At 51.3% G+C, this 21,018-nt stretch overlaps 1 protein-coding gene across 3 annotated transcripts in view; it reads left to right on the top strand.

Annotated features, from left to right (window-relative positions):
• KIRREL3 (kirre like nephrin family adhesion molecule 3) overlaps positions 1-21,018 on the top strand; it is a 348,792-nt gene that overhangs the window by 204,302 nt on the left and 123,472 nt on the right. For 2 of the 3 annotated variants that reach the window (XM_068994637.1, XM_068994636.1), the window contains exon 2: positions 20,724-20,801. The exons of the other annotated variant lie outside the window; for it this stretch is intronic. In XM_068994637.1, coding sequence (XP_068850738.1) covers positions 20,724-20,801 — 78 coding nt within the window. The remainder of the gene's footprint in view (positions 1-20,723; positions 20,802-21,018) is intronic. 3 annotated transcript variants of the gene reach the window in all.

Raw genomic sequence — 21,018 nt, 5'->3', positions numbered from 1 at the left:
TGGAGACACTATGGTGAGGTTGGAGACACCATGGTGAGGTTGGAGATGCCATGGTGAGGTTGGAGATGCCATGGTGAGGTTGGAGACACTATGGTGAGGTTGGAGACACCGTGGTGAGGTTGGAGACACTATGGAGAGGTTGGAGACACCATGGTGAGGTTGGAGACACCGTGGTGAGGTTGAAGACACCATGGTGAGGTTGGAGACACTATGGTGAGGTTGGAGACACCATGGTGAGGTTGGAGATGCCATGGTGAGGTTGGAGACACTGTGGTGAGGTTGGAGACACCGTGGTGAGGTTGGAGACACCATGGTGAGGTTGGAGACGCCATGGTGAGGTTGCTCCTCTGGTGCAGCTTGAAGCCGTTTCCTCTTGTCCTGTCACTTCTTCCCCCAGCACAGAGCCTGACCCCCATCTGGCTGCCCTGTCCTGTCACGGGGTTGTGGAGACCCAGAAGATCTCCCTCCCCCCGAGCCTCCTTTTCTCCAGGCTGAGCCCTCCCCAGCTCCCTCAGCTGCTCCTGGTGCTCCGGCCCCTTCCCCAGCTCCATTCCCTGCTCTGTTCGTGGTGTCCGGCTTCTGCCTGGGGTCCTCAGGAGGTGCTGCAGGAGGTGGTTCCATCAAGAGGCCACCAGGCATTCCCACATCCCTTTGATTTCCAGCACTCAGGGCCCCTGTGCCAAGCCAATCCCACAACCGCATGCACAGTGGCTCTAGGAAAGTAATTTCTACCTTACTTGATGCTTGAATGTTGGAAACCAGGTTGGGCCTTGCTCAGGTGCTTCCTGAACAAGCCCAAGAAGGGAGATTGGATATTGGGAAGGAATTGTTCCCTGGGAGGGTGGGCAGGCCCTGGCACAGGGTGCCCAGAGCAGCTGGGGCTGCCCCTGGATCCCTGGCAGTGTCCAAGGACAGGCTGGACATTGGGGCTTGGAGCAGCCTGGGACAGTTGGAGGTGTCCCTGCCCATGACAGGGGTTGGCACTGGATGATGTCTAAGGTCCCTTCCAACCCAAAAAATTCTGGGATTCCAGGATATCCAGTGCCACTTCCAGGTGAATGAGATGCTGTGAGGGCACCACACACATCCCAGCCCATCCTGCTGTCACTGATCTCTCTCTGAGGAGATCCCAGCTGCTCTCTGCACTCCATCTGCAGCCTCCAAACAGCCCTTGCAGGGGAGAAAATAAAACACTGAGTTCAAGGGGGAAGGGAAAAATTATTTTTTTTAAAAAATCAGCTCTTCTGGTATCCCATAAATCTCAATTTATTTGTCCTTTTCTTTTTATACAAGCGTGAAGGGAAGCAAAGCCATGAGTGCAGAGCCTCCCCAGGGACCCTGTCAGTGTGGGGGGTGATGTTCAAGGCAAGGAGCCTTCACAGCCCTCAGACACCTGTAGCAAGGGGAAGGGGCTTTGTGGGGTTTAATTCAATTTTTCCCCTCAGGTGTTTCTCTGGTAGGATCATTCACAGGTGATTTTTGCCCCAGGGAACAGGAAGGTGCTGGAAGGGGAAGGAGGGGCTGGAGAGCAGAACTGTGGGAAGTGACCTGAGGGTTCTGGTCAAGGGCAAGTTGGACATGAGCCATCAGCATGTCCTGGCAGCCCAAAGGCCACCGTGTCCTGGGGGTAGGAGGCCAGGGAGGGATTGTCCTGCTCTGCTCTGCACTGGGCAGCCTCACCTCTGGTGGTGGGGTCTCGTGACTGCCCTCCCTCAGGGCTGTTGGGCACAGGGGGTGTCTCAGCCCACGTGAAAACACCTCTTCGACCAAACATCTATTTCCTGGTTTGTTGCTGAAGCAGTAATTATGGGGTTTCAGGTGGCTTTGGATTTTATTTTGCCTCTTGGAGTCGCTGCTCTGTTTTTCCTGAGCTTCCAGCAGGATTTGCTCAGGAGTTTGCCATCGACAGCACCTGGATTTGATGTGCCCGAAGCTGCAGAGAGGTGGGATTGGGGTGCTCCCAGCATCAGGAGGCCTTGGAGGATCCTGACTGTTTAACAGCCCTTTTCTGCCTGTTTAACAGCCCTCCTGCCCCCTCTTCACACAGAACTTGTATCCACATCTTCATTTTCCCGGACTAGGACATTCACAACTGGCGTGAGGTGGTACAGCAGTAATTACACTCTCCATCGCTTTCCCATCAAGAAATAAATGGAAGAAAACCACATCCCGAGATAGCAGCACTGACCTTCATTTGGGAAGGTTTGTCACAGTCAGCTGGGCTATAATCCAGCCCTAAATTTACCCAAGACCTGTTCCCTCGAGCTGGCCACGTGCTGAGATGGGGGCAGCTGCCAGTGCTGGGGAGGCTGACGGGACAAGCACAAATGCTCTGGGAGGTGTTTTCTGTAGGAAAAGGTGTCTGTGAGGAGGGGCTGGGGGTGGATTTTTGGGGACACTAACGTGTGCTTCGCTCTGTTGGTGGCTTTGAGAGCAGAAAGGTGTTGGGGTCCCCCTGAGGTCAGACACTCAAAGTTCATTAATCCCGTTCTCCTCCGTGGCCTGGCAGGGCTGGGACGCTGCCTGGATCTCCCTGAAATGCCACCTTTGCCTACTGATGATGGATGAACTTCTTTCCAAAGACCTTCCCTGAGGTGTGGTGCCTGATGGGACTTTAGGAGAACATGGGCTTCCTTCACTCTGTCCTACATAGCTCCCAGCGGTGAATCTCTCGTGCCAGGGTTGGCAGCACTGGGATAAACCTTGGGAAAGGTCAGCATGTCTGTCCCAATCCCTCCAGCCTCTTGGGTGCTGCACCATGTCCTCACCAGTCTCACCAGCCCGCTGCTGGCTGCAGAGATGGGAATATTCCAGTTCCTCAGCCCGTGGAATGCCAGGGAATGTGGTCACCAGTTTATTCCCCACCCTGTCACCCGGACCATTTAAAGCTTGCTGAGGGAATATCTATTTCAAGGCCTTCAGGATGCCACAGTGTTGTGTCCTGTGGTCCAGGGAAAACCTTCCCTGCTCTGCTCTGATGCTGTGATGGAGGGAGGTCTGGCATTTCTCGATGTTCCTTAGGGAAGTTACCCTCCCTCCTGTTACAAAGGAACTCTGTCTCCTCTTCCCAACATTATTCCTGTGTTGTGCTGCCCAAGAAGGGGGATTTGGGGTCTGTGTGGAGTGGACAGCTGTCCTCTGTGCCCAATCTCTTCCTTTGGCTGTGGAAGGGAGGGAGATGTTTCTGCCATTCCCTGGGAGGATGATTATGGAACTTTGAGATGAAAGACACTATCTTGATCTGCTGTAAATCCAGCTGCATTCCTGGACCTCAGCTGCCCTCATACAAGGTGCAGGGCAAGGACTGGATCCTGGTGTCTTTATTATCCCTCTAGACTTGCTCTGCGCCTCTCACTTGCTGTCTTTGAAAGAGGAGGAGGGGGAAATAGATGGCCATGAGAATTGTGTTCAGCTATTTCATTTAAGTCATAATCATTTCTAATCTCAGCATGTAGGGACTGCATCACACGGCCCAATCAGTCACTGAGATTGTCCTGCAGCTGCAGTTTAGCCAGGAAAAAAGAAGCTGTCCAGAGACACAAATATGGGAAACGAGCATCTCTGGGGCTGTGCAACTTTGTAATGATGGGACAGCCGTGGTGTCTGAGCACTGGTGGGTTATCCAAACCAGTCCTGTGGGTCAGAGATGCAGCCCTGGGATGGGAATGGAAGAAGGAACACATGGTCTATGGAGTAATGACTTGCTCCAAGTGTAGATGGAGGAGGTGGGCAGCCTTCTGTCCTCGCTGCAGGCAGGGCTGGCAGTGCAATTCCCTGTGGGATACCTGCAGAACCGTAGAATCCCAGGATGGTTTGGGTTGGAAGGGAACTTAGAGACCATCCCCTTCCACCCCCTGCCATGGCCAGGGCCACCTTCCACCAGACCAGGTTGCTCCAAGCCCTGTTCAACCTGGCCTTGGACACTTCCAGGGTTGAGGAGGAGTTTCCTCAGACAGCGAGTCCCAAACAAGGGTATTTCATCTGGGCAGATGGCAGGGAGTGACCAGAACTCTGCTCACCTCTTCCCAAGGGAGCCCTGTGGCAGCAGCGCTGGGATCCATCCCTCAGCATTCAGGACTGGGGATATGGGGCCAGCAGGTTTTCCACTTGTGCCATCGAGTCTCTGTGTGTCTGTCAGGTTTTAATACGGATTGTTGTCTGTTTTCCCACGCCAGGAGGGCCGAGTGCCCTTGGTGATGGGATCTGCCTGCCCAAAGAGCGTTCTGGCAGTGGTGTGAGTGCCCTCACGTCCTGCAGGACTCTCCTCTGGGAAGTCCCTGAGCAGGCAAAAGGGAAGGACACTATTAGGGAAGTTGGAATCCCTCCAGCATCTGTGATCCTCTCATGTTTGCTCCCTGTGTGTTTGCCAAAAGCACCCTTATTTATTTCATCAGCTAAATGCTGCAAACCAGATGCCTGAGTTCCATCAAGGCATTTAATGATGATGATCACTGCTTCCCCTAATGCAGTGTCTTCTAGCGAGGACGATGCCACAGCAGTGCACAGCTGTTGACCAATGGGGTCCTGTCTGTTTTCTCCAGTATTTTATGGTACTTTCCTATTTTTTCTGCTAGGCCTTCTTTTTTTTCCTGTTTTTCTTTTTTTTTCTTTTTTTTTCTGCTGACTTGCAGGAGGTTCTGAGGTGGAACATGGCAGCTGTTTAATGGTGCAGGAGCCTGGCGAGGCAGATGAGCTCAGGGAGCGAGGAGAGCCTCCCGCTCCTCTGTAGTGCTGCAGAAAGCCTCCTGCGTGACAGAAACACGGTCCCTGTGTCCTCCCAGAAGCAGGAAAAGGCTGTGGCTGCTCTTTCCCAGCTAAGCTGGGAGTAAATAACCCAAATGAGTAAATAACACAGCCCAGGCTGCATGAGGAGGCTCTGGCACAGCCAGAAGGGAAGATTGAGCCCCAGGGGTTTGTTTCTGGTGCAGAGCTGTGTTTTTCCTTGGCTGGATGCACCAAGATGAGCTCGAGAGGACACGAGATAGGGCACAGATGTTGGGAAAGGCACACGTTGGGCGTGCTGGGATAACTTGGCACAGGAAAGCTGCTCAGGCCTGTATTTCCCAGGCGTGTGCTTGACTGTTCTGCTGAGCTGCTCCGTTGATCAGGAATAGGGATGGAGAACCTGCCGGGGACAGGTCAGGCTGCTCCATTTTATCTTTCACCAGGAACCTGGGAGCAGGATGGTGTCCCTGCATCCTGTACTAGATTGAAAACAAACCAGTGGGAGGCACCAAGTCAGAATAACAATTTAATGGAAATTAAAGAAAAGAAAAAAAAAAAGTAAAAGAAAACACTGGTTCAAACTGACAGAGTCAAGATACAACCTGAGTCCCTGTTGTAGCAGTCTGGTAGAACGGTGGCTGCAGTCCTCTGGTGATCCTCTAGTAAAGGGGTCTGCTCTTCCTCAGGAGGTCCAGTGGTGGCTGTGTAGCTCCTGTCCTCTGGAAATCCAGTGGAGAGAGTGTCTCTGGTGTTCAGAATCTCAGATTATATCCAGGATGGGATGCTTGGTTCCTCCCTCTGGGTGGAGCATCTCACAATGGGGTAATGAGTCATGAGGCCAAGTGTTGATTAGGCTCATTAACAGAAGATATTCCAGAGGGAGTTATCTCTGAGTCATGTGGCAGGACAATGATGGGCCATGAACAGCAAGATAGTCTGGGGGGAGGAGGCAAGGAAACACTGCCCCACCTGATTTCAACAGCTCATGAGGATGGTAATAGAATACACCTCAACCCAGGACACATCCCAAGGTGTTCCAGGATGGACGTGCCACAGCTGCTTCGGAGACAGGCAGGGACACTTCCCAAAAGGCGTAAGGAGACCTTTAGGCTGCTGCCATCCTACAGGAACCGTACGTGGCTGTTCAATCCAGCCATGGCATCACTTCCCTGCTGGCAAGTGCCGTGTAACTTCTGGAGGTGTGTTCTCTTAAGAGACAATTAAGAATTTCAGTGTCACTTTGATATTTCTTGAGCAAAACGTTGACACAACACACCAGGCTATCCGGGTTCGTTTTAACTTGCAGTTTAGGCTTCCAAACAAAAAAAAAAAAAAAAGAGAGTATGAAATGAATTAGCAAATTATTTTGATTGCTTTGTTCATTTTTCCAGCGAGAAAGTTACCCACCTGGAAAATACCAACTGGCTGCAGGCAGGAGCAGAATTTATTACCTGAGATAAATGGATCTGGGATAAAAGTCCTCTTTATTTTTTCATTTTAGCTGCAAAGGATGATACGCTTCTGTTCTGCTCTTTGTGCCCGAGATCAAATAAGAAGGAACTTTGCATAGGTATGCCAATGCCTTTCAAGGGGAAGTTTCTCCCCCACCCCAACTTTCCTTTTCCTCCTGGAAGCAGCACCTTGGACTTGAGATGAGAGCAGCGTTTGACGTCCTTTTCACAGTGATGCCGGCGTGACTCTGAATCCCAGAACTGGCGCTCATCCTGCGTTCCATCCTATGTGCACAGGCTCTGATCTCTCTACCTTGGCCTTGTTTTATCCCCTTTTTTCTTCCTTTCTTTGCCCATTTCTTTGGCAAAGAAGGCTTTGTGGGAGAAGCCTCGTTTCATTTCCCCGCAGGTCCCGAGGGGCGGCTGGCAGATCTCATATGCAGGGTGTCAGCTGCGCTAAATGAACACGCTCAGATCACTGTAAATCCCTATTTACACATAATAAACACGAGGATATAAAACACAGAGGAAATAATACATTATTGATTACAGCAGTGGCATGTAATGTCCTTTGAAAGGCGGGCGGTGCGCGCCCATCCATCAGCGCTCCGAACACGGATCCTCCCGCTCCTTGGGAATTCAGGGCAGGTCAGCTGTGTGTGCCTGGCTCCCTGTGCAGAGAGGATGGGCAGGAATGGGGAAAGGTGGCTTCGAGCTGTTTGCAGATAGAACAGCAAAGGGCCTACAAGGAAGAAGTTTTGACAGTGAGGGTGGGAGGCCCTGGCACAGGGTGCCCAGTGAAGCTGTGGATCCATCCTGGATCCCTGGCAGTGCCCAAGGCCAGGCTGGAAGGGGCTTGGAGCAACCTGGGACAGTGGGAGGTGTCCCTGCCCATGGCAGGGTTGGTACTGGATGGGCTTTAAGATTTCCTCCAACCCAAACCATGCCATGATATTTCTCTGGCCTGCAGCCCTGTCTGTTGGGCATGTTGGAATTTTCCTTTAGGGAAGAAGGTGCTTGAAAAAAAAAATTCCTGCAAGTGCAGCCAGAGCATTCAAATCTCCGTGTCTTTCCCTCTTGGAGCAGACAATATCTCCTGTAAGGAGTGGTTTATGTGCAGGATGCCCTGATCACATCTATTTGTGAGCAAAATGAAAGCTTGGTACAACACCTGGGGGGTGCAAGGTCAGTTATATTTTGGGATTGGGAAGGATGGCTCACAAGCCCTGACACCACTCCTACAGCTATGGGTAGGATGCAGTCCGAAACAAAAAGTGTGGTGGTTTTTTCTCTGTGTGTGACTTTTGGTTAGGTTTTGTGTTTGTTTTTTTTTTCAAAAATGGTGATGTGACGTGCTCACCACCTGAGGTGCCCTATCAGCATCACTGCCCCAGCACTCGTGTTGCAGTGATGAAGAGCAATGTTTTGATGGCTGCTGAAATTGTAGGTGATGATTCCTTCTTTCTCAACAGCAGGCACCATCCCTCATCTCCCATGCGATTCATGAAATTCATTCCCTTGTTTTATCTCTGGCTGAGGTTGCAGGCGAGTGAGGTCGGTGAGGCTTGACAGGCGTTTGGAATAGGTTTTGTTGGGTTTAAATGAGTTGAGAGTTCAAAGCCAGGCAGGTAATGGAGCGGTTCTGCTCCCCTTGTTCGCTCTGAGGGGATGGCAGACCTTGCTGCTCCTCACAGCACTGGTTCAGAGGCCAAGTGCTCCAGTCAGGAGAATCCTGAGGCACAGCCGTGTCAGAGGGTAGTGCAGGACAAGGGAGAACGGCCTCACACTGATGGGGGGCAGGGTTAGGGTGGATATTAGGAAGAAATCCTTTCCTGTGAGGGTGGGGAGGCCCTGGCACAGGGTGTCCAGAGCAGCTGTGGCTGCCCCTGGGTCCCTGGAAGTGTCCAAGGCCAGGTTGGATGGGGCTTGGAGCAGCCTGGGACAGTGGAAAGTGTCCCTGAGGATGGAATGAGATGATCTTTAAGGTCCTTTCCAACCCAGACCATTCCATGGCTCTAACAGAAAGAGCACCTTCATGAAATGTGGATAACTTGAGTCGGCACATGGGGAAAGCTCCCTGCCCCACGAGCCACCCCAACCTCAGATCCGAGCTGTTTGCTCACTTGTGGGTGCTCAGCAGTGGAAATATATTAAAGTTCCCTTTTCCTGCAGCTTTTTTCCTCCAGGTATTTAATCTTAGTTTACAGATGAAATGTGCAGTGGAGAAAAAGATGCTAATCACACAGTTGCTGCACTCTGCTCCAGCCACTGGAAAATTTATTGCCATGTGTCCTGGATTGGACAGGGCTGGAGCATCACCCTGTTAACAGCTTTGGAGAGGCAGCAGAGAGACTCAGCATCACAACAGGGCACGACCCTGAGCCTTTGGGGCCACCAGAGACCTCGCAGGGGCTGGTGCAGGAGAGCTGCACTTCCTAATCTGCTCTTGGCTCAGCTCACAGGCAAGAAAAGTCCAGGCTGGGCTGGAAGCTTCCAGCACTTGGCTGTGAGTGCTACCAGCAGCTTCCCAGTGTTTTATGGCTTTTTGTCAGAGGAGTTTTTATCAACCATTTGTCAACACTCTCAGGCACCTGGTGGGATTCTGGGGGTGTCCTGTGCAGAGCCAGGAGTTCAGCTCAATCCTTGTGGGTCCCTTCCAACTCAGGATATTCTATGATTTAACTACTCAGCTCTTCCCACTTTTTTTAGCCAGCTGTTGAGATGCCATTATTTCAGTCTCCTGGATACATCGTTATGTACATCCCTAATAGGTCCCTTCCCTGGCTGTAGCAGGGCACGTGGCTGTATATGATCAAGTTCTGCCAGGCTTTTATAAACCCAGAGCAGAAGGCGAGGTCAGGAATCAGACCAGAAATGGGATTTCTGCGTCTCCCAAAGAAAGGTGTTTGGCTGCACAGCGTTCTGAGCATCTTGTAATATCAAACTGTCTTGGAAGCAAAGTGGTTTGATTTTTGGCCTGTCTCTGCCCTCAGTGGATTATTGGGCTTACAGTTCAGAAAGACTCAAACTGCAGCTCCTGTGATGCATCTTAAATATATGATTTTCACTTGGCTTTTTGCAAGACCCATGTTTCTTCCTGGTGGATCCTCCTGCAACTGCATTTCCCCTCCAGCACCAGCAAGCCCAGCAGAATCTTGGAGCACACAACCATTCCAAAAAATCCCTCTCCTGTGGCTATGTTTGCTTATGTCTCTCTTTTTTTTTTTTAACTAACTTGGACTATTTTCATAAAACCTCCCACCTTGAAGAACCCAAAATTGCTGAGCAAGGAAATAATCGTCAGTGGTGCAAGGGAGTGCTCGTGTCTCTCCTGCAGCAATTAGCAAACCTTAACACAGGCTTGGCTCTCTTTCCAATTAAACCCTGGTAAGCTGGAATGCACGATGTGCTAATGAAACGGGGAGTTTTGGAGCTCCTCTGCTGGCTGTTTGGAGGATATGGGAGCTTCAGGCTGTCTGGCTGAAACGAAGCCATTGAAAGTAATGGGCTGGACAATCTCACCCCATTACTTTTAATGGGATTGAGAGAGTGCGCGCGGGAGCAGCGCTGGGGGAAGCAGGGGAGCCGTTTCCACAGATCATCCACGTTATGGCCAATGCTGGGAAAATGCCCCCCTGGCAGCAGGAGCTGTGTGCAGTGATAGGGTTTGGCGGGGGGCAGCAGGGAAGGTGCAGAAAGGCACCAGTGCCATGAGTCAGCCCTGAGCGGGGGCTGATTTTGGTCAGGGCACGTCACAAGGAGGGGAACTGCTGGGTGAGGAGACCCCTGCTGCTGCATGGGGTGATCCCTGCTGCTGGATGTGGGGAGATCCCTGCTGCTGGATGGGGAGATCCCTGCTGCTGGATGGGGAGATCCCTGCTGCTGGAGGGGAGAAATCCCTGCTGCTGCATGGGAGAAATCCCTGCTGCTGGATGGGAGAAATCCCTGCTGCTGGATGGGGAGATCCGTGCTGCTCGATGGGAGAAATCCCTGCTGCTGGATGTGGGAGATCCCTGCTGCTGCATGGGAGAAATCCCTGCTGTTGGATGGGAGAAATCCCTGCTGCTGGATGGGAGAAATCCCTGCTGCTGGATGGGGACATCCCTGCTGCTGGATGGGGAGATCCCTGCTGCTACATGGGGAGATCCCTGCTGCTACATGGGGAGATCCCTGCTGCTGGATGTGGGAGATCCCTGAAGTGTGTGTGTGCTTTGGTCCCTCCCTCATACTCATCTTCCCTGGTTTACCTTCCTCCCCTGTACCTGTGCTGATCACACCTGTAGAGGTGGAGGGAGGGTTTAATGTGGTGTGACTACAAGGATTTTAGCTGAGGCTGCTGAGCATCGCTAGTGAAGCATTTGCAGTGGGAAGATCCAGCTAGTGGGACTGGCTGCAGAAATTGTGAGTTTTCAGGTCAATCAGGAAACTGAAAAACGGAGAGGGATGGTCATGAGACACGAATATCGCAGGAGGAAAGATTTAGGCCAAATGCTGCAGCCTGAAGTTGTCGTGGATGCTCAGTGCCTGTGGTGTCCTCTCTGGAGCCAGGCAGGAGCTGAAGCAGCCCAGCCTGAGGCTGCTGCTGGGGATGCCTGCATGGCCTGGGTGATGGATTTGTTGCTCGTGGTGGGACCGAATCTGCTCCCATGGTCCGGACAGGGCTGCAATCAGCCTCCCACAGCCTGAGATTTGCCCACTCACTTTCCTTTCTCCTCCTGCTGAGAGTGGCCAAAGCCCTCCCTGCCGGGGCACTTAAACCTCAATACCTCAATCAAAGCAGAAAGGGATGGAAATGTGGTGATGAGATAATCCCTTAAATCTTATGCCTTTCCCCCTCCCTGTAACTGGGGCCTTGTTCCTTGGTGGAGGGTTGGGGCCTGTTCTCACGCTGCCCTTTCCATTTAGCACCACAGCTCTTCCAGAAAGTTTGAACAGAAGGGGAGGAGCAGGGACTGCAGCAAATGCACTTCCAACTGGGATTAACCTGGAATTGCTGCTCCTTGGCCAGCTGCTCATCCATGAAGGTTTGGCGACACCACCACGAGGTTCCCCAAGCTGTTTAGGTACCTCAGCTCCCATTCAAATTCCTGGGAGGAAATTCAACTTTGGATATCTGAGGAGGAGACGGGGATTAACCTGTGCTGTGGATCTGCCCTGAGATAACACATTCACATCATCGATCTCCTTCATCTTGGAGAGGAGACAGCACAGCAGGAACTGGTCACAGCGGGTCTCCTGCCCCTTCCCACCTCACAGGCAGGAAGGAAGCTAAAAGAGACAGCTGAGAGTTGCCAAGGAGAGGAAAAATGAAATAGAAGCTGAAGATCAGAAATATTTTTAAAACGCCTCAGATGCGGAAGAATTGCAGCCATGCTGTGAGGTAACCAGCAAATAGAATTTAATTACATGATACACAGGAGTAATGGAGCTTGTGAGGCTGAAGTGTGATTTCCCAGTAATAGGAGGACAGCAGGGATCCCTGCTTGGGCTGTCGCCTGTGTTCACGGAGAGCGGGACGGTGCTGCAGGGCTTTCCCTGCCTCCAGAGGGGAGGGAAGGACCACAGCTCCTCCACCTTGGAGGATCTGGGCTCTTCTCGGGGTGTCCAGCACGTGGAGCCTTTGGAGCAGCTGGGAACTGGGATTCTCTGGATCGGGGGCACATGGGCTTGAAGGCAGTGACTGAGGTCAGGCAGAGGAAAGCTGTGATCCCAGCACATCTCCGAGGGCAGAAGTGGTTTGTGCTTCCCTGTGCTGCTGCCCATCTTCCCAGACTTGTGAAAAGGGTGGCTTAGGCAGCACCACGTCCAAGATGGGAGGTGGGAGGAGCCATTGTTGATCCAGAGCACGGCTATAGATGTGACCTTTACGGTGCTGTGGGTTTATTTTTATTATTTTTCTCTCCAGCTTATCCACAATCTGTCAGAGCAGCGTGGGGACTTCCAGGGTTTATTGCAGTGTTTCCATTGCCATGTTCGACTCCCAGCTGAACTTGTTTGGTTTTATTTTGTTGGTTTTTCACCTTTAGGGGGTTTTGTTTGTTTGTTTGTTTTTTACAAGGTGCTCTGAGTAGGGTGTGAGGCAGGGACACTCCCACTTTGTGTGCAACTCCAGACCTGCATGTAGGTGTGGCTCCCTGAGTGCCCGGGGAGCACAAGAAGTGTTATTTATTCCACCCTGAGATGTTCCCACCAGGCTACAGGGTAGTGTCGTGCTGTGTGTGTGGCTGGTGTCGCTCAGATTGGGGTGGGACATGCAGGGGTCCCTCAGCAGGAGCGAGGAACAGCGCAGGGGCTCTCAGTGAAATCAGGCCTTTAGAGAAAACACTGCATTCTTAAGGAATCAAAATACATGGACTTTGTGTCTTTCTCCCTGTCAGTTTTGTTCTGAGCTGGTTTTAGAGCATCTCAGAGTCTCACAATTCCTGCTGGGAAGCCCTCCCAGTTTGTAGGAGCACAGGAGATGGAGCAGGACCAGCTCAATCCATCTTCCAAACACCCCTTCTCTTGCAGCCCACCCTGATTCACACAGACCCCGTGTGCTGCACACCCTGGGGCTTCTCCAGGCTCTGGGCCATGTCCCCATCAAGGCATTTTATTTCCCTGGAGAGCTTTTTTCAGTGGACAAGGTGCGGTGGAAAGGTGGGATGGGTTTCGTACATGTCCTCCACCCTTTCCTCTCCATGGAGGGTGGGGTCACGTTTCTGCTGTCTGGAGCTGAATGTGCAGCCCCCGGGTTTGGTGGGGTGGAAGAAGGTGGGTGGAGGAAGTAACGTGGCATCGGTGCCACCACAGCCCTTGGCAGGCAGGTCCCCGAGTCGAGCAGAGTGGAGGGAAGTGACAGACGGCCCAGGGCACCCCAGCCCTTGGCTGGAGCACAGGAATTCCTGGAGGAGGTGGAGCAGTCAGACAGGGCAAGAGACACTGCCTGTTCCCCTCTCCTATCCTCACCATTCATGTCCCGAGGGGGCATGAGGAGCTCCATGGAGCACATGGATCTGTGTGGGCTGGTGAGGCCAAGACAGATGTGCCCAACACCTGGCTGTCCTGCCGTGTCCCTGGCTGCCCTGCCGTGTCCCTGGCTGCCCTGCCACCTCCCTGGAATCAGCAAATCAGTTCAGATCTCCTCCTGGTGGGATGACGTGGATGGTGATGCATCCTGGTTTCAGGGGCTGACCTGGGGAAACCCCGGGAGAGACTGGGGAATGCATGGGCAGGTGCCTGCCTGTTGCTTAAATTTCCCTGGAAGGCTTGTTCCAGACCTTCCCGCAGCGGCTCGCTGCATTGGAACTGAACATTTGAAGATTTGGCTGGAGCAGCAGGTACAATGGGCTGGAGTGAAGCTCATTAGTTCCCTGGGAAGCCCTTGAAGTGCAGGTCAGAGCCACCAGCAGGGGAAATTGGTTGAACAATACAGGAATCTCACAAGGAGGATCTGAGCTCCAGCGCTGCAGAAAAGCCAGGAGCATCAGAGGGGCTGAGCCAGGCCAGGCTCTCAAAAAATACTCCAAACTTGTGTGAACTGGGGGGAAATGCTGGAGCCTGCATCCCTTGAGACTGTGAAACAGTGACCCCACAGGAATGGGGCCTTCAGAAGGGGGGTATGGAGGGAGCAGGTGCCAGCCAAAGGCACACGGGACTGTTTCTTGGAGTTGGGATCATGGGTAGCCCCACCAGCCTTTTCCAATGCCTGGGGGTGTTTTTTGCCAGATCATGTGGAATTCTCTGTCTCTGTGGGGTACCTGACCCAGCTCTCAGCAGTGCAAACAGGAGTGGGTTTGATATTCAGTAGTAAGGAAAACAGATTGTTTCTACATAACCTTTTATTTGGTTTTCTTTCATATAAAACCCTGTGTGGAAGTTACGAGTTTTACAGTAGGAAATACAGGGAAAATACTTTTTCCTGCACGAGAAGTGTAGTTAAGCTGTGGAATTTGCTGCCCCAAGGCCTTAGCAAAGCATTTTGGACCACTGTTAACACATACCTGAGCACACGAAGCTGTGAAAGCTGTTTGTGTGGGAAGGTTCAGGTACCAACAGCCACCTTACTCTGGGGTGAATTGTTTTTCCCTATTGCAGCTCCATCAGATTTCTTAACTTCAGGAAATAAATAGTCCAAAGAATGACTGGATTGGAGGTTTGTGAAGATTTTTCTTCTCTTGTCGGATGCTCCCCAAATTGGACATGTTTGTGAGAGGTTCAGAAAAAGTGCATCAGCCATGAAGGGCTGGGGAGGGGAGCAGGGAATACAGACGGATTCAGTTCTGAACTTTAGGGACCAAAGGCTCTGTGCTGCCACGAGAGAAAAAAAACCTCTTCAAAACACTCCAGTGCCGAGTTACAACTTGGAGGTGCCTCTTTTCCCTTCGTTAGCCAGGCAACACAGGGATATGATTCTCTTTGCTCAGCAGCACAAACCCCTCTTCTTTCTTTCCCCTTCTGCCAGTGGTGTTTCCTGCTAAGAAGCAACTTTTAATTGTCTGGTACCGGGGCAGAGCTTGTTCCTGGGAAGAGCTGCCTCCTGCATGCTTCTCTGCTCTTCCTCTTGAAGCTTCCAGTGCTGATGCCTTTCAAGGCACCTGGAGAGCTGGATCCCAGTGTACTCCAGGCATGTGCCTGTCCAAAGTTGTTTGCCCCAGAGAATCTCCTCCTGGGGTATGGAGACTCCGGTTTTCTACAGGGTTGAAAGAGGCACAGCAAAAATAAGCACATCCAAGCTTTCCTGGCTTTTTCCATTATGGTTTTTAACCCAGAAGAATGTTTGAGAGAAACAGACCTTCACCCTCCAGCACCAGAAATTCCCAGTAGGGACAACAGCTCTGGCACTGGTTTGTGCTGCTGCTGTTCCCAAATGCAGGTAGGTGCCTCTTCAGCGGTGTTTAAGGCAATTTAGGTCTTAGCAGACATTCTACATGATTTTGGGGAGTTTTCTCTCACTGTGCAAAGTTGAGCTGTCCTCTCCAAGGTGGTCTTCACCCTGTACAGCAATAGGAGAATGACAAAGTCCAGCCAGGACTGGCTCCTGAGTGGGGACAGTTCTCCACAAGCCCTGCCGGATATCCTTCTCTCTTTCCAGGTCTGTGGGCTGTGGGAGAATAGCCAGTTGTGTTTTCCATCTCGGAGCAATGAGCTGGCAAACATCTCTGCTCCATCTGTTTTCTTTCACTGATGGATTCTTTAAAGTTAGACTGCGGTCCCACAGGGACACACTCAACTAATCCTCCGCTTTTAAGATTTTATTTGGGCAATAAATGGATGACAAGCTGGTTTGCGAGTACATAATACAATAAATGGGTTTATAAATGCAACTTTTTTGCAGAGCACTGTAAAATAAAATACAATACCACTCCGCCATTTAACACTGATCTCTGCTTCATTCATATTTCAAACAGTAATGTGCCCATTTTCTCATCTGGGAAGCCTCTTAGGTTTTTTTAATACATTTTTATAAATTAACCAGGCACAGATTTAATAATAATGTGCATTCGTATGGCTTTTTTAATCTCCGAGGATCTTGGATTGCTCTGCACACTTACCAGTGCAATATAGAAATTCCGTGCCGAAGGATCCGTTTGCTCTCTGCCCAACTGCAGCAGGAGTTTGGATGGCTCAGGAATGCTCGTGGATGCATCGAGGGAGGAAGCTTGAACCCAGCACTCATGGCAGGAGAACGTGGAGGGAAAGGTGCTCCCTGGGTGCCCAGGGCAGAGTCCTCTGAAAAGGTCACAGGGATGTTTGGGATGGTTCTGAGCCTGGAAATCAGGATGCAGAAAAACAAAGAAAATGCTCCTTCATGTATTTCTTCAAACTTTTGGGATGCAGCATCCCTAGACAGAGTGAAGCCAGGAGCATGGAAAACCTTGGGAAATCAGGATCTTCTGTCTGTGTTGCTGCTTTCTCAAGGCATCCATATACAGCAGGCAACTGGACCCACCAGAACAGGAAACTTCTAAGCAAGAGGATGAGGTTTCTCCATCCAAGTGTGTAATAACCAAAATCTCTTCGATTTGGTGACGTAGGATCTTTTCCTGTCACCTTGCTGGCCAACTTAGGGAGGTGTTGAGCTGCTTTCCTTGGAGAATTTCATGCTCTTTGAAGAGCTCCCAGCCGAGTTCTTTGCTTCTGGGATCCCCAGGTGAGATGAGGCTTTTCCAGCGCTCTGCCTTTCCCAGTTCCCACGTTTTGGTGTCACTGACAGTAGGATATCTGCCACGGAGGTTGCCCATTCCCCATCCCGGAAAGAAAAACTTTCTTTAGGAGTTAAAGAGTTGTAGAGTAGAGTGAAACTCATGGATATAACATGCAATTGGAAGAATTATTTACAGGTAGCAAATTGCCATCACTGTGGAAGGAAAACATGAGAAAATGGAAACGTGTTATTTATGTTAATACAAAGTTTTAAAAATTTAATTTAAGAGACCAGCTGTTTCTGCTTCTCTTATAAGAGTTTAATTGGTATATAATAGCATAGTTAATTAAATACAAATCAATAGCTTAAACCAGCTAATTGATATTTAATATGTATGGGAAAATATAACTTAGTTGTAATATCATTAGCTCAATATTAAATAAGCAATGGAATTGCAATTATGCCTTTACAACGATTATAAAGTTTATCGTTCTTTAATAAACTTGCAATTAGACAGGGTGAGCTGAAAAATTATTAAACAGGTATTATTGGGCTATTAAACATTTATTATCATTCCTGGTGGGATACAGCTACACAATAGTACACATTATGATTATGTTAATAAACCCTTATTACAGCTTTGCAGCTTCAGCCTTTAGTGCACCGGTGATCGGATATTTTGTTCCTTCCTCAGTGGTGAGCGAAGGAGTTGCCTTCAAATCAAGTGAGGAAATACCATACAATGAAAGAACTGAGGAAAAAGCAGGAGGAATCCATAGTTTGGGCCAGCACTGAGAGATCTTCTTTCCTAAACCTCTTTCCCTTCCATTTCCCAGGCTGGGGATCCCTTTCTCCAAGACTCCAAGGTCATGTTTCTTTTGAAGCTTTTGCTTCGTTGTCAGTGTCAATTTCTGGTTTGAATTTGCTCCTGCTTTGCCCAGTGAGTGGCTCCACTGCCAGTTTGGGGGTGAATTAATGCAGGTACTTCTGAGAGAGTCGAAGCCATGGCTCTGCTGTGTGTTTTCCAACCAGGATACTTTAGCTCCCACTTTGTCACAGTGCGTGGGATGATCAACTTCAGCTGTAACTACTTTTGCCCTGCTGAGAAATTCAATTGTCAGCACAAGGAATTGGATGGGATTGATTTGGGGGAGATGGGGGCATGCAAGGGTTAAAACATTCTGATTTCAGTGTGTCTCAGCAGCCCCCCTAAAGCCAAGATATTTAAAATGCTGGGTGTCTGCTTAACTATTTTAGCTTTAGGTAGCCACTAAAAGCCAAAATGGTGAGACATCCTTAGGCAGCAGAGTCATCTTGACTTATTTTACCTTTTAAAGGCACTCTCAAGTATTTAAAGGTGCCTTTAGCTATAAAGATTTTTGCGTGTTCTCACAAATTTATGGTATGAATTATTATAATGCAGTGCTTTTGTACAGCTCCTTTCATCATGGGATATCAAAGTGGTTTATAAGTGTTAATTATAGCACCCCTTAGGGAGGCAGACGGGAGACAGGCACCCACACCAGCCTGCTGAGCCAGGCTCCAGAGGGGCAGGAGCCCACATTTCATTGGGATCCTGCTCAGCCTGAGCCTCCCTCCCTCTCTGAGGGCTCAGCCGGGCCTGGGACCTGTTGGGCAGCACAGCCCTCGCATGGGGCTGGAGCCCCTGCCCTCAACCTCCTTTTTGGGAGCTTTTTGCTCACTGCAGTGCGAAGGTGACAGCTGGACACTTGAGTGATGGGATTGTTGTCCCAGGACACTGCAGCTCCTGCTGCCCCAAGCTCGGGGGCCACCAGCACAGGAAGGATGTGGAGCTGCTGGAGTGAGGCCAGAGAGGCCACAGAGATGCTCCAAGAGCTGGAGCCCCTCTGCTCTGGAGCCAGGCTGGGAGAGCTGGGGGTGCTCACCTGGAGAGGAGAAGGCTCCAGGGAGAGCTCAGAGCCCCTTGCAGGGCCTAAAGGGGCTCCAGGAGAGCTGGAGAGGGACTGGGGACAAGGGATGGAGGGACAGGACACAGGGAGAATGGCTTCCCAGTGCCAGAGGGCAGGGCTGGATGGGATCTTGGGAAGGAATTGTTCCCTGGGAGGGTGGGCAGGCCCTGGCACAGGGTGCCCAGAGCAGCTGTGGCTGCCCCTGGATCCCTGGCAGTGCCCAAGGCCAGGCTGGACATTGGGGCTTGGAGCAGCCTGGGACAGTGGGAGGTGTCCCTGCCCATGGCAGGGTCCTTAAGGTCCATTCCCACCCAAACCATTCCATGATCTTGGTGATGTTTGTGCTCATGGCCTGTGCAGGGTGTGGCACCCCCCTCATTCCAGGTCTGTGTCCAGGAAAACCGAGCCAGCATCCACACAGGGGCCCCGCGTGCACGTCTGAGTCAGAGCAGTGCTGGCTTGCTCAGCTCCGCTGTGGGCTCTGCTGCCTTGTCTGACGCTAATCTAATTGTGTTGTTTTAATTACTTTGATACCTTGGTGCTCGTTGGAGGCTCAATAGCAATCGATGGCGTTTTGTTTTCCTATCAATAAAGACATGAAGGCTCTCACCTGCTTTGCTGGCTCTGCGCAGCCGGGCCCGGAGGCTCCGGGCGGGCTCTGCCAGGCACACGGAGTGTGTGTCCCCACAGGATCCTGCATGGAAACCCCCCCAAGGTCAGCAAGGTCTTATCGATTCTCGTTATCAGGCAGGGCTGAGGGAGGCAGCCTGAGCTGGGCGTCCCTGCAGTCAGAGGCATCCAACACCCTGCAGGCCAGCACCTTCCTGTTCGTGCAGACCATGGTGGAGCACATTACCTCTGTCCTGCAGAGCAGGAGAACGGGTTCCCACCATCACAGGTTGCTCATTACCCCTTCCTGTTAATTCAAGAAACCACTGAGAGTTCTGATGGTTGATTCATCTGCCCTGATCTTTAGACATCTCCACCCGAGTTAGTCACCACCTTTTATGGCCGATGAGAGAGTTACAAGCAGCCCCAAAGACATCATGAAAGGTGAAGTGAGTCACATTCTGGAGATGCCTGCTTCTCTCCAGGGCATTTCCTCTAGGGCAAGGCAGATTTAGGGGAGCAATTAAATTTCAGCTTACTCTGAGTATCTCCAGAGACTTTCTTTTGTCTGAGCATCACCCTCAGTGGGTTTACATGTGTGATTTGTTTTGGTTAGATGCTGGCTCCTCCCTGGTGGGAGCCTTAGGACCAGGAGCCTCCTGCAAGGTGGAGCCCTGTATGATGTTAGAGGAAGTGCTTTAGCTGGGCTGCTGCATACCTTGAGTGCCCTGGCATCAAAAGAAGTCTGTTTTTCTCTAGGTTTAGGCTCAAATTCTGCCTCATACTGTGCACAAGAGGAGGATATAACCACTCTGCTGGGATGCCATGGCAGCGAGCACCGTCAGGGAGGGATTCTCTGTGTGTGTGTCTATACCCACGTGGATCTGGGGATCTTCCCCGCACTTCACATCACATCACATCACATCACACTTCCCTCTTCCTCTGGACACGATCCAGACCCGCGATTCAACCCCGAGTTTGCCTCGTGGCACTGAAAGCCAAGTCTGCCAGGCAGCTCCTGCTCCGCTCTCCAGCCACCGCTGCGCTCTCCACCCTCCTGCTCCGCCGCCTTCCCCTCCTGTGCGCGGCACAACTTCCCAGCGCTCCTTCCTCGGCAGAGGGGGCTCTGCAGAGTCCACAGCCACATTAAGTAAACATCAAAGGGGCTTTGATCAGCGGGGCTCTGCAGAGCGCAGAAGCCCCCGAGGAGCTCTGCAGGTCCGCAGGCAGCACTGGGGACATGGTACCTTAATTTTCTGCACTGTGACACGGGAGAATTTGTTTGAAGAATGAGAGCTCTCTGCCGCTCTGAGATGCACACGGGGACAGCGCCTGTGCTCGCAGCCTACTTCTGGAAAAACCCATGCTCAGATCTCTCTGTTTGTTACCAAGAGTCAAAAAGCCCCATTAACAAATCAAGGCATCAAAGGCCTGTGTCTCCTCAGACTCTGGCACTCTCCTGCTCATAGGGTCACTGGCTTGCTTCTAAAGAGCAAGGTTCCTCAGGCCAGATTTATCTTCCCTCCTGAGGGCCATTTCCCATTTCACTTTGCTGCCCACTAAGGGAGAAAGGGATAAAAGAGTCCTGTTGTTGCAACACGCTGCTGTGGAGGAAGATGCAGCTCATTCCCTCACTTGGAATAGAAGAGTGCTTAAGGACAGGACAGGGAGGGGACAACCTCCCCTCCTGTCTCCAGACACACTGGCTTGGGGCCCAGCCAAGCTTAGCTTTGTGAGGCTGACCAAAGACTTCAGCTACGTGCCCACCTCGCTGGTGCTTTTCCTGAAGGGTGTCTCCAGCAGGATTTGCTCCCTGCAGCATCCCCAGGTTCCTGCTCCTGTCCCCAGCCCAGTCTAACACCGCGCTCTCTTCTCTTGCAGAACTGGGGCTCCCGGGAAGAGGATGCTGCCTAGTACTGGGGTTCATGTACAAGGAGAAGTACCGCAGGATGACTGAAGGTGAGCAGTTCCCTCACCTTCTCTTCTTCTTCCTCTTTAGCAATCTCATTGTGAGGGGCCTCACCTCTAGGGATGTGCTGGGTTCTTGTTCCCACCCAGGAGAAAATCCTGCTTCCCCTTTGATCTCTGGAACATCTTAGAGGGTGTGGATGTGGGGAGCCCCCTGTGTGAAGCTGCAAGAGAAGAGCAGGAGCTTCATATTTCCGTGCATCCAAAA

The sequence above is a fragment of the Aphelocoma coerulescens genome, chromosome 24 (genome assembly GCF_041296385.1).
Source record: "Aphelocoma coerulescens isolate FSJ_1873_10779 chromosome 24, UR_Acoe_1.0, whole genome shotgun sequence".
Taxonomy (NCBI): domain Eukaryota; kingdom Metazoa; phylum Chordata; class Aves; order Passeriformes; family Corvidae; genus Aphelocoma; species Aphelocoma coerulescens.
The sequence above is the reverse complement of the archived record's forward strand: the minus strand, read 5'-3'. Positions and strand labels throughout refer to the sequence as shown.